The 16,023-nt window shown below is 39.2% G+C and overlaps 2 protein-coding genes across 2 annotated transcripts; both read right to left on the bottom strand.

Annotated features, from left to right (window-relative positions):
* Positions 1–3,821: 3,821 nt before the first annotated feature.
* Positions 3,822–5,728, bottom strand: LOC141813110 (fructose-bisphosphate aldolase, chloroplastic). Its single transcript, XM_074701012.1, has 6 exons — positions 5,479–5,728; positions 5,129–5,398; positions 4,938–5,047; positions 4,737–4,827; positions 4,380–4,649; positions 3,822–4,277 (listed from the first exon to the last, which is right to left on the bottom strand). Exons 1-6 carry the CDS (start codon positions 5,629–5,631, stop codon positions 3,999–4,001), a joined length of 1,173 nt encoding a protein of 390 aa, XP_074557113.1. The 5' UTR covers positions 5,632–5,728; the 3' UTR covers positions 3,822–3,998.
* Positions 5,729–10,992: 5,264 nt separating this feature from the next.
* LOC141814012 (uncharacterized) lies at positions 10,993–15,613 on the bottom strand. Its single transcript, XM_074702010.1, has 6 exons — positions 15,141–15,613; positions 12,588–12,705; positions 12,136–12,482; positions 11,920–12,051; positions 11,758–11,856; positions 10,993–11,591 (listed from the first exon to the last, which is right to left on the bottom strand). Exons 1-6 carry the CDS (start codon positions 15,536–15,538, stop codon positions 11,174–11,176), a joined length of 1,512 nt encoding a protein of 503 aa, XP_074558111.1. The 5' UTR covers positions 15,539–15,613; the 3' UTR covers positions 10,993–11,173.
* Positions 15,614–16,023: the final 410 nt, after the last annotated feature.

The following is a 16,023-nucleotide window of genomic DNA, read 5'->3' as shown; positions in this document are numbered from 1 at the left end:
ATTCTTTCAGAGTCTAATGAATCCGGTTCTTCGATCACCTTCTTCGACTTCTTTTCTTTTGTTGTACCTGCAAGAAGAGCAATACCTTTCTCTTCCACTTCGGTATTAGTCTATTCATGTAATTCGAATTCAGAAAATATTTCATCTAACATAATTTTTGAAAAGTCCCTGGAGACCTTGTATGCATCCACTATAGATGCCCACAAAGTGTTCCTTGGGAACGCTTTTAATGCGTACCTTATAATATATCCCAGTTCTCCACCGGTTGGTCAATTGTGTGTAGACCGTTGAGGATATCTTGACTTCTGGTGTGCAGCGCGCTTGCCGACTCCCCGTCCATCATTCGGATATTATGGAGCTTATTCACCAGAAGATCTCTTTTATTGGTCTTTGTGTCCGAGGTACTTTCGTGCAGTTCGATTAACTTGTTCCACAAGTCTTTTGCACTGATGAAGGGCCCGACTTGGTTCAGTTCCTCCTTGGTCAGTCCGCATTGTAGGGTTTGGGTTGCTTTTGCGTCTGTCTCGATCTTTCTTCTCGTGGCTGCATCCCACTTATCGCAAGTTTGTGGTAGACCGTCATTGTCAGTCGGGATTATGAATTCCGTCTGGATGACTATCCACTTGTGTCTTAAGATGGTACTCCATCCTACCTTTCCAATAGGTGAAGTCATCCCCTGAGAACAGAGGTGGCCTTGCAATGCTAAAGCCTTCCTGGTAAGCCATTTATCTAGCACACAAAAAGACTGAAAAAATAATGTTCCAAGACTTGGTCTTGGATTAGTAGTGTGAGAGAAAAATATAAATTTAAAAAAATTAAAAAACTTTAAAAAATTTGAAAACTAATATGGAAAAACCTTCTCGATCAGTGGTTGCACTGGATTCAAGAACCCTACTCTGATATCAATTATTAGATCGTAGAACCGCTAGAGGGGTGAATAGTATCTTTTAGTGGTTTTCTTCGATTTTTGAAACTCATCAATTGTGCTCATTCGTAAATCAAAGTTGTTTGTAACGGAAGTAATTAAGATGATAAAAAAAACAAGCACACAAAATGAACACGTTTATTTTTACTTGGTTCACAACCACTAGCTGCTACTCCAATGCCCATGATCTTTGATCGTTTACATATGGGCAATCCACTATGTAGCTCTTTTCCTTACAGAAAAGAGTTGTAATGATTACAAATCAATATCATGATAAAAACGTTTATCGTAAGTTAAACCATACAAGAATTTAAACCGTTACCAATCGGGAGATGAAGATGAAGCTCTTTGCGGTGCAACTCCGGCGTTATGACGGCTGCTAGAGTGTTCCTTCTCGCTCAGGGTGCCATCAGCTTACTCTTGAATGAATTGAATTGTTGTGTCGAAGCCTCTCTTCGATGTGCTTATATAAGGATTTCCAGTCGCCTGGATTCCCATTCCAGGCGACTCCATGCAAACCACCGATCCGTCATCTTCACGGCTAACTTGGCGCTTCCAATCGATTGGATTCCCCTTCCAGCCGACTCCGTGCTAACGTGGAGGATCTAGAAGAATTTGACTTCCAATGTGATTATCCGAATCTGAGTCACCTGGATTCCACCTTCCAGGTGCCTGGACTATCCGGTCGATTGGATTCCGGATAAAGTCGCCCAGAGTCAAAATCCTCGCCTCTCTAATCTACATTACAAGTTAGTCCAAAATACAAAGAAACAAATTGGATTAACAATTCTTCAAACTGTTAATTGTTCTTAACTTCAGATTTCTAATAAAATCTTGAGTTAGACTGACGTCTACAGTTTCACTCCGGGAACACGTCCTTACACACTCCACTCGGGAGAATTTACTTGACTTACCAACAAGTCCTCTAGACTAGTTGGACTTCCCGCTTAGCCATGGTCCTCGACTCTCAGCGTTTGCTGCTAGGCTCCTGATCCTCCTGACCGCCTAGACTTCCACCAAGCCTTGGTCCTCCTGACCTACTTGGATTTTTGTCATGCTTCCTGGTCCTCCTGATACTGTCTGGACTTGCACATGGTATTCTTGACCTTGCCAAGTCTTCTGCCTGATCCTCCAAATCAGGACTTGTCTTTGCCTAGCTGCAACTAGGATTTTGCTTTGCCTAACATCAACTAGGACTTTCTTGTGCTCCCTGTACACTAAATCAACTTGTTAGTCCACAACACACACTGAACTTGAACTTTGTGTCATCATCAAAATCAAAATTCGATCATTTGGTGCTCCCCGCACCAATAGTATTCCCGTAGGATTTCTCAATTTTATTGTTTTATTGCGAAAAGACTGAGAGAAGTCTTATGGTAGCACTTACAAAGCAAAATGGTACAGGAACATGGTGCTGAACTCTTTAGTTGATCGATAGAATTCAACTGTAGTAGGCTAAACCATCGTTGTTCTAGCCCCGTTAGAGTTGTCAAAAAAACTTTGCATTTTACTCTGTTAGTATATTGGTGCAAAAGGGATGTATTCTCGAATTGACACAAATGATCATCTAGATCCGAGAATTCGGTATATTCACCTACTTGTAGTGGCCAAAAATAACTCGGTAACACCTCGACCAAGATCTCTTGCGAGAATGGGGTAGTTTGCTGAGTTGACTTTTTCTCTCTCATGATAATGATCTTACCGCCCCTAGAGTCTTTTTAAAAAGGTTTCTAAGTTATTAAGTTATTGACTCCCGAGATTGTTCTTCTTGTGGAATTGATATTCTCTCAAGTGTTTATACGGGAGGAGGGTTCACATAGACTACTTCCACAAAATTTCTTGCATCGTAGCCGTTACTATCTGACTTTAGTTTTCTACTCTTAAGGTAGGGATTCTTCATTTAGGTAGGGTGGCTTGAACTCTTTCCCTCGAGGTGGATCCTTGTGCTCCTTGGCTTCCTTGCACATCTCAACATCTTAGCTCAATTTTTTCACAGACGACGCCAAAATAATCCAGTCCGAGATTAAGGGATAGTCTTGACTCCAGTCAGATTGGGTCCTATTGGGTCGACTCCTATTGAGTCAGCTCTCACTGAGTTAGATCCTACTAGGTCGGCTCTTGTCAAGTCAGGTCCCATTGATGGTGACTAGAAGAACTCCAAAAAAGAAGTTAGAAAGAGAGTCAAAGCGTACCTTAACTTGGCCCCTCCAATACTCAAATCAAATTGACAAAGAAAAAGAGTGGAGAAGATAATAGAAAAATAAAATGATAAGGCTTGATCTTTTTTCTCCTCTCTCTCGGTACTGACAATTATCTTATATAGGAAAGGAGGTACCCAAGGTTCCTATGCACCTTTGTAACCAGCACATCTCCTTCTTTAATTGACACTATTATTATTAGCAATACCTTTTCCATAAGTGACACCTACAACTACCCTACCATTTCTGAACTCAGGCATGATTCCGAGCTCACCACTAGGTAGACCAACTTGGACTGAACTCCACTTGAAAACAAACTTGATAAGATCGGTCTAACCTGATCTGAGCTCATCCCAAGTTAGACCGACCTGACTCAAGTTTCAATTTGACTCAGATTGATCATGATTCACATTGATTGTGTCCTGAACAAGTCACGTGGTGCTCATAGTTCCCTTCACGTCAATAACCAAACACATTTTACATTTTAAATGTAATGAGATACCTAGAAGTGAAGTTTTGTGATAATCTAGATTTTTTTTTTTTTTTTTGAATTCTACCATTCCTACCACAATTCAGTCTTTCTGTTTTTTTAAACACATGTCATATTTAGTTTTATAAAACAAACCTTCGTAGAACGCTTAACAGGTCGGATAGTTCCTTTATTTCAAAGATGCAAGCAACTTAGTTCCAATCATACATTTAATCAACATAATTAAGTGCCCTCAGTTCTGTCAAACTTTATCAGTTCAAAACATAGCTTCCATTTTCACATGCTAGGGTTATGATCAAGTACATTCAGCTAATAGAGAACGATGCAGCAACCCAAATCCAGAGAAGACATAAGGTATGAAAACTATGAATTGAGGACCAGAGGACTAGTAGCGGTAGTCCTTGACATACATGCCTTCTTTGGCCTCTGCAGACTCACCTTCTCCTGTGTACTTGCCGAGCTGCGCCAAGGAATTGGCCTTGGCCCTGATCAGAAGTGTCTCTTGAGCTGCCTTCACATTCTCTTGCCTTCCTCCCCATGTCTTGAGGCAAGTGTTCTGCAGTGCCCTGGCATAAGAGAACGAGACATGCCAGGGGTTGGGCCCTTGGTTCATGGCATTCAAGTTCAAGGTTGCCTCGACTTCAGACTGCCCACCCGAGAGGAACTGCAACCCCAAAAAATTACTTCAGATCGATAGCATTTAACTCCCTTGGTAAAATATGGAAGAGTGAGTTTTAGATAGTTATAACGTGGTGCAGCAAGGTACCATGATGCCGGGGACAGCAGGAGGGATTCTCCTGTGCAGAAGCTTCAGGGTGTATTCAGCAACCTGTTGCGGTGTGGCTTTGTCTTTGCACTCGGCGCCGGGAGTAACCATGCTTGGCTTGAGCAGGATGCCTTCGAACAACGCATTGTTCTCGGCTAGGTAGAAGAACACCTCAGCCCACACCTTTTGTGCCACTTCGAAGGTTCTGTCGATTCCATGTTCTCCATCAAGCAGTATCTCTGGCTCAACAATTGGAACCAACCCATTGTCCTGCAATCAACTTTAACTAATGAGCTCCTACGTGATCATACTACTATTTTAGTTAGTTATTATACAGTGGAGGAATATGTATACTACTTGAGCAATGGCAGCATATCGAGCCAAGCCCCATGCCGCTTCCTTCACTGCAAGAGCAGACGGGCCATTTGGAATGCTAACCACTGTGCGCCTGGTAACATGAAGCAATATCCATATACGTGATGAACTCTTGTGAACATAAACAATGGCTTGAAGTATTGTCTCGAAAATCTTAGCCAGAATTAAACTGTATTATTCTACCATTTGGCAAACCGTGCGCCCTGTTGATAGTAAGAAGCAGATCGAGATGCAAGGCCATCCAATCCTTGGCACCATGACTCATCGTTTGAACCGACCAGTGGAACAAGACCCTGATCAAACAGCAAAATGAAGTGAAACTAGGTCGAAGAAGCTAAGCAAGAACAGTCTATGGCTCGATTATTAATGATTACCTTGTCAACCTTGATACCGGGCACTATGTTTTGTCCAACGAGGACGTCGACTATCTTCTTGCCGTCTACGGTGGACTGGTAAAGGGTTTCCTCGAACAGGATAGCCCCGGAGATGTACTGGCCCAAACCAGGAGCTGACACAAGAAGGGTTCTATAAGCTTGACGGTTCGCCTCGGTGTTCTCCAGCCCAATGGATGCGAGTCTCTTTCCGCAGGTGGCGTTGGACTCATCCATGGCTAATATCCCTCTTCCCGGTGTGGCGATGGTTTTCTACGCGTAAAACAAAAAAAAAAAATTAAGCTCAACGTTAAAATTCAAATCAGTTCGAACTCATATATAATTATACATACTGCAGTCTTGACGAGCTCGTCGGAGTAGGCACTGGCACGAACGGCGAGGCAGATGGTGGTGGGCGGCTGCTGCAAGTTTGAGGATTTCCGAGCAGTGAGCCATTCAGAAGTCTTGGGGAGGAAAGAAGACTTGAGAAGAGTAGCCGAAGCCATCGCCGCTAGTCCTGGCTCAAAGCTCTGCGCTCTCCTTGGCCTCTGCCTTAGCTCTCTCTCTCTTCAGTTGTCAGGGATGCTGCGTAGTTTGAGTTAAAGGTGGCGAGGAAGCCGCTATAGGATAGCAGTTGTGGGGTGGAGGTTGGTCTGGGGATTTGGATGGTGGATTTTGTGTGGTATGTGCTCACTCTCTCACATACAGATTGGCATTTTGTACTACTCACTTTCTGCATCTTATCGTCTGCGTGTACTTCGTGTTTCGTCCAGCATCGATTTCTTTCTTCTTCCTCTTCTTCTCCACATAAATTTTATGGTCAATTAGTTTCCCCTCCTTTTTGAAAACTAGTGATGGTTCAGAGCCCCGTGCGAGTCCCCTGTGGAAGGACGATCGCCCAAAATTTACGACTCGAAGTGGTTGATGGAGAAGTGAGTGTGCGTGGGCATCAGTATCAAATTTGTGGTAACAACGTCGCAAAAACAAAAACAAAAAAAAAAAAAAATCCCAAGCAACCGCGTTAGGTGCCGGTGCTTTAATTAATCGCAACTCAGCATTTGCTTCTTTCGTTTATTACCTCAGTGTGATTATTGTAGCTATAAAAGTTAACTAACGATGCTGAAATCTGCTAGAGGGGTGAATAATATATACGCAATGAAAATAATAAAATAAATATTAAAATATAAATAAGAACAAGTGAATATTAATTTTTTATTTAATTCACAATTTCAAAATTATTATATCCCGATTATATCTCCAACGTTGAACGCTATTACTTTCTTTTTTTTTTACACACCTATTAAAAAATCTCTTATAAAATTGATCAAGCATGCAAAAATAATAATCAATAATACAGAGAATTATAACACAAAAAAATTGGATCTCCTAAGCCCTTAAGAGCATCTGTACATTTAATAACGCTCGATGACGTACAAGTAGTAAAGCGTTGAGATGTTTTAAACGAACGAGTTTTGCATGCAATTTTTTTAAATTTTTTTAGATAACACGCTACCGTTGTAGATGCCCTAATGCAATGACACTTTTTCTGACATTTATTCGATCGTACAAGTGGTAGAGCGTTCCAGATGATAGAACGAGTTGATGAGATTATTTGAACCCTGAGCCTCTATCTTCTAACAATATCGAATTGCTGACATGGTAACTATCCAATCAATTGGACTTTTTTTTCGGATGCCTAGATTTTCTTAGCTCTTGATCTAATACAGTTAGACTTTGAATCTGACTAACACAGCAACTTTCGATGGCTAATCTTTCCGATTGCTCGGACATGTTCCGATCACCCAATTATGATTTGATCCCTTGGATCCTTTGAGTCTTCGTCAATTCTAATTTCCTATAAGACAAAATTAAGCACATACATAGAATGTCTAATTCTTGACCTACCTAACCTATTGAACTTTCTCACAGGTTTGAAATTCACTTCTCCAACACTTTTCTCTTATTTAAAATTCATTTCTCTAAAACTTCTCACTATCTAAAATTCACTCTTTTAGAATTTTTTCTTTATCAAACATCTGATCATCCTTAATCTACTTAGATTTTTTCCTTAATTAGATCAACCTTAATCTATCAAAACTTTTTACTCTTTTTTCACTTGCTTAGATAACATTAACTTGTCAAAACTTGTTCCTCTTTCTCACTAGTCTAAATCAGGATTGATCTATCAAGACTTTTACTTTTTCTCACTTGCCTAGATCAACATTAATCTATCAGGACTTCTCACTTAACTATCAAATATCTGAGCACCTTTGACATATTTGGACTTCACACTAACTTGATCAATCTTAACCACTTCACTTAGTCAATCTTAATTAGATGGTATATTAAACATATTAATCAAATAGCAAAACTCTAGTAATCTATTGCACCATTAATAAAATTTAAACCCAATAGAATTGAAGAATTGAACCAAATTACTTGAAGATGAGACGTCAATGACGATATGGCATTGGACTGGGAAGAGGGAAGTTCAATCCAAAAGCAAATTTCTATAAGTGTTTTCCGCTGCTTCAGCATCATCATCCTTCTGAATACAGTTTGACCACCTCCTTGTTAATATTCCACATCCATGTTTGGCACAGAGCAGTCTATTTACTTGGTGTATTTCTTGTAAGAGAGGACGATCTTTTTGCATATTGTGAAAGTTCCCTAGCAAGAGCCAGCCGATCTGGGTGAATTGACATCTTTCCAATTAATGATGTATATGTTCTATCTGAAATGAACAGGATAGACAGCTGGTATCAGAAACATTCATAACCATCCTTGCTAACCTGTGCCTTGTGTTTAACTCTGTTAGAGGGCAAACCCAATTGAAGATCTTATGCTTTGCAAGAATGTAGGCAGTTCATATGTAGGTTTATACATCCAACTTTAGACTACAATCTACATTCTGAGCTGACTAAGGATAGAATCTCGACCAAATAATTCATCACTTAATTCTGAGTTCATCTTTGCGCCAACCATCAGTTGTACAAGTTATTCCTTTTCTCCATTAGCTTATGAATGTGAAAATTAAAATCCAAAAAAAATGACTAAAAATCGCCTAAGAATCCTTCAAATTACTATCAGTTTATTCAATACAATGTAACAACTTTGGTAATCTGTCTCTGGAAGTTGTCTTGGGGTCATGTACACGCCACAAACTGAAAGAGGAGCCATTGACCACATGAAAAGTAATTCCAAGTTAGAAAAAAAAAGAAAATACAGACTTTGGCTTACCATTCCAAAGATAAGCCATGGCTGGAGGTCGAGCAGGCACCTGACTCCAACTTGATGGCTGGTTGACTTCCCTCCTTGGTAGGAGCTACTTGAACAATTCAAACAGCATCAAGTTCTCCAGGACCTCTGTTGTCTCCTCGTTCACAGCCATTTAATGGTTCATTTGAAACTGCAATGTCAAGAACACTTCTTTGTCATTGTGTGCTCCTTACGTCACTTGAATCACAGACAGTGGATGGGTGCACTCATTCACCCTCCGAGAGGGCACTATGCACCTGTTTGAATCACCAAGTAGTTTGTCCAAGGCACCCCTACAAATAGAAGATACCTCCCGTGTCCAAATGGCCCCGAGTGAACAATGTCCATTTGCCACACCAGATGTGTCAGTTCAGCCTCTTTCACAAAGGCAACAAGCTTTGATCCTTCAAAGGGCATTCACTTCAGCAAAAGATGGAATCCGCCACCCAACGACCCCACACAGTCGGCTTCACAACCATCTATGAGGAGGTAAATCGTGAAGCTGCAGTTGGCCACGCTTCAAAAGGCATTCACAAATGTATTAGTTGTCGTCACATAGGGCGAACGTGAGACAGTCTTTCCTTTTATAGATGAACGACTGGTACCTTCTATTTGTGGTTTGTTCATATATCTTAGCCTATTGTATTCCTCAAGCCGATAGTGTTTTCAACCATTGCGTCACTGCAATTCTTGTTGACCCCTTGGATGCAATCCATTCAAGAACTATAAAAATGCCTCCTGCTCAGTCATGCTCAAAATTTGTAGGATGAGTTCCAAGCGGTCGTGCACGTAGGAGCACAAGTTTGCCTTGTGGTTTATTCTCTGCATCCCCTAAGCTTTGTATTCTGCATACTTGAGAGGTAGAACTGAGATGCAATTCCTTCTTGAACTCTCAGCCCGTGTGATGGGTTCTGTTATGGCTGTATGTGAGGTTATGTCACTAAGATACACGGACATAGCCTTCACATGCATCAGATCTTCCGCATCCATTAGACAAATAATTATCAACTGTTGATTTCCTTGGCTGCTCATGAGCCCTTATACTCCTTAAATTGTGTCACATCCATTCTTATTGCACATGGTACCTGATGAGTATTATTCACAAGCAGTCATCAGGGCCTTATGTCATCAATTCACCCCTCAACTCTCCGTTGACTTTTTTGAAAATTTCCTTAATATCAAGGAGTTAGAATTGCTAGGCAAAATTCTGCTAAGTCAAATTACTGTGGGGCGAGGAGAAATGTTCAAGCAATCCTACTTTTCCCTTGCACAGTGGAAGCAAAGTTTCATAACTTAAGCGAAATTTCTCTACATACAATTTGCATACTGCCTCTTTTGTAAGGTCAATGGAAGCTTGGTTACACCAACTGCTCACAGCCACCAGCAATTGCAACTAGCAACTGCTCAACCACTCAACCGCCTATTGGTGCATGTGCGCGTACGTTTTCATGCAATGCTGTGCCACAAATGCATCCTTATGCATTGGTCCACCTATTCGTGTTGGACCAACCATGTGTGCTTCATGTCCACTCAGTCCATCCGTGCACGATGCTAGGGTTGAGCCAAATGACTGACTGCATGTCTGTGGCATGATTTTTCAAATTGCTTGCGGACTTCAAAGGTGATATGGTCAGACTTCATAGAGATTAAACAATGTGGCAGAAAAGAAGATTTCTGATAAGACACATGATAAACATGACGGCTATCTTTTGAACAAAAAGAAAAGGAAAAACTGAACAACCCCGCCAAACAAGATAAGAATACTTGCATTCTTAAATATGGATTTCCACAGTACACAAAGAATGGAAAAATACGAGTACTCATCAAACCGTCACAGACAAGTTAAACCCAGCCTGATTTGAATACTACTAGCAATAGTGTTGAACAAAGTCCAGCTATGGATAACATCCATGTAGCTAACTCTAAGCAAAATCCCACTGAGCAAAACAACCTAGGATATTCATTGAAAGTAACATGGAGCTAACTCAGAGGTAACTTGCTTATCTATATATGATAATGATGGTTTATAATGGTGCATCATGGAATGTAGCAAAATTTCCAGATCGCAGTATTGAATGGGCTCATTAATTAGAAATGTTACCAGGATGGAAAGCAATCTATTACTATCTCTCCATTACACCAAATAAAAAGAAGACAAGTGTAAACGATCAATGATGTCTACATTCTCCTAAGATGCTGCAAATGAGCAAAATCAACTCAAGGGCTGTATAGATAGTGCTGAGTACAGGCAAATAGATCACAACTAGTTAGATTCAATTAAATAATAATAACTGCAATAAGAAATAAGTCATTTTTTTCATACAAGTTGCTTGTAGAAGCATCAATTCCTTGACAGATATATATCTCTTCAAAAATTCTAATTTTATGAATTGAGCTAGAAAACTAGCATACCAATGGAAGAATGATAGTTGATTATTCCATGCTCTTTGGCATGATTCTCTTAAACTCCTAAGGCCATCTGAAAGAGAATGCATCGCTTTTTCACTCACCAATTTGCCTGTTGTAAACAAGAAACAAAGTAATTGCTCTGAATGAGAAAATGAACCTTATTCTTAATAAGATAATGAAAACCGGTGGCATTCATCCTCTTGAAATGGGAAAAGAAACTTTTGGCAACCTTTTAATATGGTGATACATGGAAACAAATTAGAGTAAAAAAGAGCAGTATGTTAAAAAAACGGAATCAGTGTTGTTGTACATCATCAGGAAACCTTGCTGGATCAGAAGGCAGGCTTCCAACTGCCAAATCACTCTGCCATGTCATTCTCATTAGGTATGTCTTGCAGATGCTACCAAACCATCAGTTTCATATATAGGTTCCCTAATGAGCTCTTCATGCCTTGTTTTAAACATTTTTTCCTTCCACCTCTGCCTCGCAGTAGGATATTGTGAAACTTCACTGCTACCTCCAACTATTGGGAATTTATCAAAACTTTCCCATGAATCAAACTTGCTGGCATTGCTATCATCAATTCCAGCCTCAACAAAACTTGGAAAACCAAGTTCAGAATCTTCTGTCACAGACTTGTTTCCAGTGATGACACTATCTCTAACAAATGTGAAACCACAACTCTTCCCATCTGTTTGACCATCATGCTGGGATGTAGCAAAATCATTCATTGCTTTTGGTCGCTTCCAGCCACATTTTAAACAAAAGGCATTCTTTCGGAAATTAATGTAATTACACCTGTCAAGAAAATATGAAAATGAATTACACCAAACATAAACCCAGTAGTTAGGTTACAATAACTGGAACTACTATTAATATCATTTCAGGAGATCCAAAAGGAAATTGACAGTTAAAGTTGCGACCAACAATCATCTGATTCTATAAAATTGGGGGGAAAACATACGAGACACATTCCCATTCTCCAGGATTGAGCTGCCGATTGCATGGCTTCTCATGGCATTGCAAACACTTTGTATTCTTGGCAAAGTTCAAGAAATTACACCTGCAAACCAGATTAGAAAACAGAAGAAAAAAAATCGAATCAAGAAAGATAGGGGAAACCTACTTTTCACATATCCAATCACCTTTCTTCAGAGGAAGATGATCTTCATCCTCTTGCAGCCTCTTAAATCTCTCTTGGGACTCCCCATTGCATTGCAAGCATTTCATGTTCTTAGCAAAGTTCAGAAAATTGCATCTACCATAAGAAAAAGGAACATTTACTACAATTTGCACCAACTAAAGATATCTCCGATGATTTAAATTATGTCAAAAATGATACACTGGACAGATCCAATCTCCTTGCTTCATAGGAACAGAAAGCTGGCCTTTAAAAAGTAGAGGAGTGCTTGATTTATCCTGCCTGGCTACATGCCTCTTAGATGCTGACATAAGACTGTTTGAGTTAACATCCTTCGAACCAAATTCCACCATCTCATTCAGTAGTTTCTTGACAGATTCATGAACAGTTTTGTTTAAGCATGCTGGATTCTCTACTGATCCAGTTATAACATCCAGACCATAGGTCAAAATAATGCGCATCAGATCAACAGTTCTCCCAACTTCCTCTTCACGTGCCTTAACATATGCCCTGTCACAATTTCCTCGTAGACTGCATGAGCTGCAAACCTATTGTTCATAAAACATATCATGTAATTGCGCATGTTTAGGATTGCTTAAAACTCATATAACATGAATTGAGCATGTTTTCTAATATATGTTATCAGAACTTACATCTCCTTCCTGGATACCCACATGAGCCCTCATGCGCTTTCCTGAGTTAACTACTTTTCTGTCAAGGCTGGGACATCCACATTGCCCAATTATATAAATGTCTCTCCTAGACAAATATCTACATTAAAACCAAGTCCCAGTAAATAGCAATTTTCTGCTTGACATAAGTGAAATTTCAAGATTCAATATTCACCAAAAGCCCTAGGAAATTACATAGTCTTCTAACATGGGAGAAAACCCTAGGAAATTACATAGTCTTCTAACATGAGAAATTAATTCAGACAACTGTTATGTAACAAAATTATCAACTGATTTCCATGAGCTATTAGCATGGAGACTCTTCATAAGGTAGAATCCAAGCTCATATGCAAAACATAAAAACTAAAAAAAAAAAAAAAGATATCACCACTTTCTGTTATCTTATTAGCAAAGTTATGAGAAAGACAACTCATTTTGAACTTTTTGAACTTATAAGACATTAATTGTTTTCACCTATATGATTCACTTTCCATGTAAGCTCTTTAGACATATTTAAGGATTTTTTTTTTTACTTTGTTTCAGCTAAAGTATTCACCTCACTACTGCTTTATACTTCAAGCATAGCATCATTTTTCTGGCCTCCAAACTTAGCATCAGTTACTGAGACTTGTTTTTTATCCTTTTACCATGTTCTATCATGTACATGAGAATTGCATTTTCAAAGTTGAAGTGTTCAATGATTTTCATTTAGATTATCCACAACAACAAATTATGCTAGTAGTTCAACAGCAGTTGTCCTATCTCATCCAAATTTAGCATGAACAATACCTACTGTTGAATATGTATGAGCACACACCTATGAAGATACACTGAGTTACTACTTTAGCTTCTCGCCTCATGTCTACTACACACTTGTAAATTAAATGCATCAGGATTTCAGTTAAAACTCTATTGTATGTCATTGACCGTGCAAGTGTTTTCTTTCCAGCTTTTACCATTTTCTTTTACAAGGTTTCAGTTATATCTAGTTGTTTGCTTCCATACTTTCTTTTTTCCTTTTAACATTTCCTTGGGTAAGGTTTCAGCTGAAACTCTGCTCTATTTGATCACCTAAGCACTCTTATTGTCTGGCCACTTCATTCTAGTTCATTTGCACATAACATGGAGGTTTACCTTTTAGCAATTTATTAAGAAGAAATTTCTGTAGCATTACTGCAGCACAAGTTATGTATAGGTCTTGAAATGTCTTTTTGGTGTGGCTTATGGTTTGAGGAGGTTAGGATTAAATATTCTTTTCCTGAGGTGTATAACAGTTGTTCTAATCAATTCACCTGCCTGCATGAAATTGGCATTTCTTATTCAAAACTTGTTGCAATCTCTTCCTTATCCAAGCTTCATTACACCATCAACATCACACCAACTGGAGACTGCTCATTTAGAGCAAATATTATATGGGTTTAGTTAGCTAATATTTGATAGTGAACAGGATCCTGTATTACCAAAAAATGAAGGTGCCCAACTCACTGACATTCCTATATGTAAGAAATTCTATACTGTTCTTGTCTACAGTCGTATTCTTGTAGAACAGCAAACAAGATAGATGGTGCGAGGAGCTTCTACGAGCCATCAAATTACAAAATGGTGGTTTAACACCTTTGTACAGGCATGGTCTGGGAATCTGGAGAGCATGGGATGCTAAAATGTTCTAAGCACAATGGTTCAACATCAAAACGACGCTGTTTGCTTGGATTTCTTCTTTGAAAATTTTGATTTTCAAGTGTCAATGAAATGTTGTGGCTTTTACTTTAAGCTGCTGAAAAGACTTTTAGCATCTGTGATAGAGGATCAAACAGGATATATTGGTATATAACATCACTTATTAGGTTTGTTTGTAGTCTTGTTCCTAATCCTAAGCTTTTAACTGTTTGTTTTTCTTTATTTACTGTCTACTTTAGGGGCACCGTAACTGGTCTCTAGTTTAAACTACTTGTATCCCTATCCTAATCTATTAGGGTGAACTTTCACTTGACCAATTTAGTTTTTTTTCACCATATGCTAATATTTAACAACTTTATTTTTATCCTATTATTTGAATTGTGAAATTCATCATCATGTTTGACCTTGATTTACTTAAAATAAATATTAACTTCCAACCTTTTCAGTTGATGAAAACTCTTAAAGTAATCTTACCATTTTTAATCACCAGTATCATTCTTGTTAGCTTGTATAATCTCAAACACTTTGCCTAGCTTAAAAGATCTTTTGTTTTGAAGAATCAAAGTCAACTGAAAGTATCATTCTCACTGCAAGCATTCTGGCAATAATTAACTCTCTAGGATGTCCATTGAGCAAATAATCCCAGATTATGCAGCCAAACATGCTGAGATAAAGCACACTCAAATCTTTCAGGTTCTTATGCTTAAGGTTAACAGACAGCTTGCTCGCCACGGCACATAAAGTTGAACAAAACCAGCTCATTTTCTACGTTCATGCCTGGTCTACTAGATTGCTCCTTATGGCAAGATACATCAGAAGACACTGTATATATAATCGGGTGAATGCAACAAAACTTGCCTGACGATATCCAACCGGTCTCTTGCGAAATTGAGGCATGCAGTCCTGATACTATTAGAATCTTTAGGGGCACTGAAAGAGTAAGAAGACCCATGAACCACCTGCACGTTAGAGCGGTCCAAATAGCCCTTTCTGAAGAGGAGCCCCATGAAGTGCACCCATTCTGGCCACGGGTGAGATACCTCCACCTCTCTGACCGAGTCACTCCTCGGGTGTTGTACGGAATGCTCCTGCGATCCAGTAGGCAGTGGAGCAGACCGGTGATCAATGGATTGCAACTCTTGGCGGAGAAACCCGAGGCGGGGATCGGAGAGGCGGGGCTCCGAATGGAGGAAGTGAGCAAGGTAGCGAAACGAGGAGATGGATGGGATGTGGAGTGGCAACTGACGGCGATGCATCTGCGGCGTCGATATCTTGCCGAAGTCTCTCTCCGCCCCCGGTTTGTTCTTTCAGCGCCCCCAACTGGATTGCTAGGGTAGGAGAAAAGGAAGGGTAAAGTCAGATGCTGATGTGTGTATGTATTTATGTATTTTCTTAGAAATTTCTTTTTTTTACTGAAATATTATTGTTTTAGATAAAGAAAGATATTTTTAAATTGTTAAAAATTAAAATGTATACAGGCAGAAGATTAAAAAAAAAACAACAACATGTATTATCATTATCATTACAAGCACATCCCATATTAAAAAAAAAATCTAAATAGTACCTCATCAATAACTTTCTATCTAAAATACCCTTGTATTTTGACCAAAGCTATATTACTTTAGGATGATTTTTTTTCAAAGTTGATCTATCTTTGAATTACTTTGACCAAAACAACTCTAACCTTGAAGTTGTTTTCGACCAAAGTAGTTTTATCTTAGAATTATTTTAATCCAGCTTT

Source organism: Curcuma longa, chromosome 20 (assembly GCF_044706935.1).
Source record: "Curcuma longa cultivar G26 ecotype Majalengka, Jawa Barat chromosome 20, ITB_CL_G26_1.1, whole genome shotgun sequence".
Taxonomy (NCBI): domain Eukaryota; kingdom Viridiplantae; phylum Streptophyta; class Magnoliopsida; order Zingiberales; family Zingiberaceae; genus Curcuma; species Curcuma longa.
The sequence above is the reverse complement of the archived record's forward strand: the minus strand, read 5'-3'. Positions and strand labels throughout refer to the sequence as shown.

Coding starts and splice junctions, on each gene's coding strand:
- LOC141813110 (XM_074701012.1), bottom strand. CDS start 5,631: ATGGCTTCGGCTACTCTTCTCAAGTCTTCTTTCCTCCCCAAGACTTCT. Junction 5,399..5,478: donor ACGAGCTCGTCAAGACTGCA/GTATGTATAATT, acceptor TTTTACGCGTAG/AAAACCATCGCCACACCGGG. Junction 5,048..5,128: donor CCGGTATCAAGGTTGACAAG/GTAATCATTAAT, acceptor CTGTTTGATCAG/GGTCTTGTTCCACTGGTCGG.
- LOC141814012 (XM_074702010.1), bottom strand. CDS start 15,538: ATGCATCGCCGTCAGTTGCCACTCCACATCCCATCCATCTCCTCGTTT. Junction 12,052..12,135: donor GGAGATTGGATCTGTCCAGT/GTATCATTTTTG, acceptor TTCTTATGGTAG/ATGCAATTTTCTGAACTTTG. Junction 11,857..11,919: donor GGTGATTGGATATGTGAAAA/GTAGGTTTCCCC, acceptor TCTGGTTTGCAG/GTGTAATTTCTTGAACTTTG.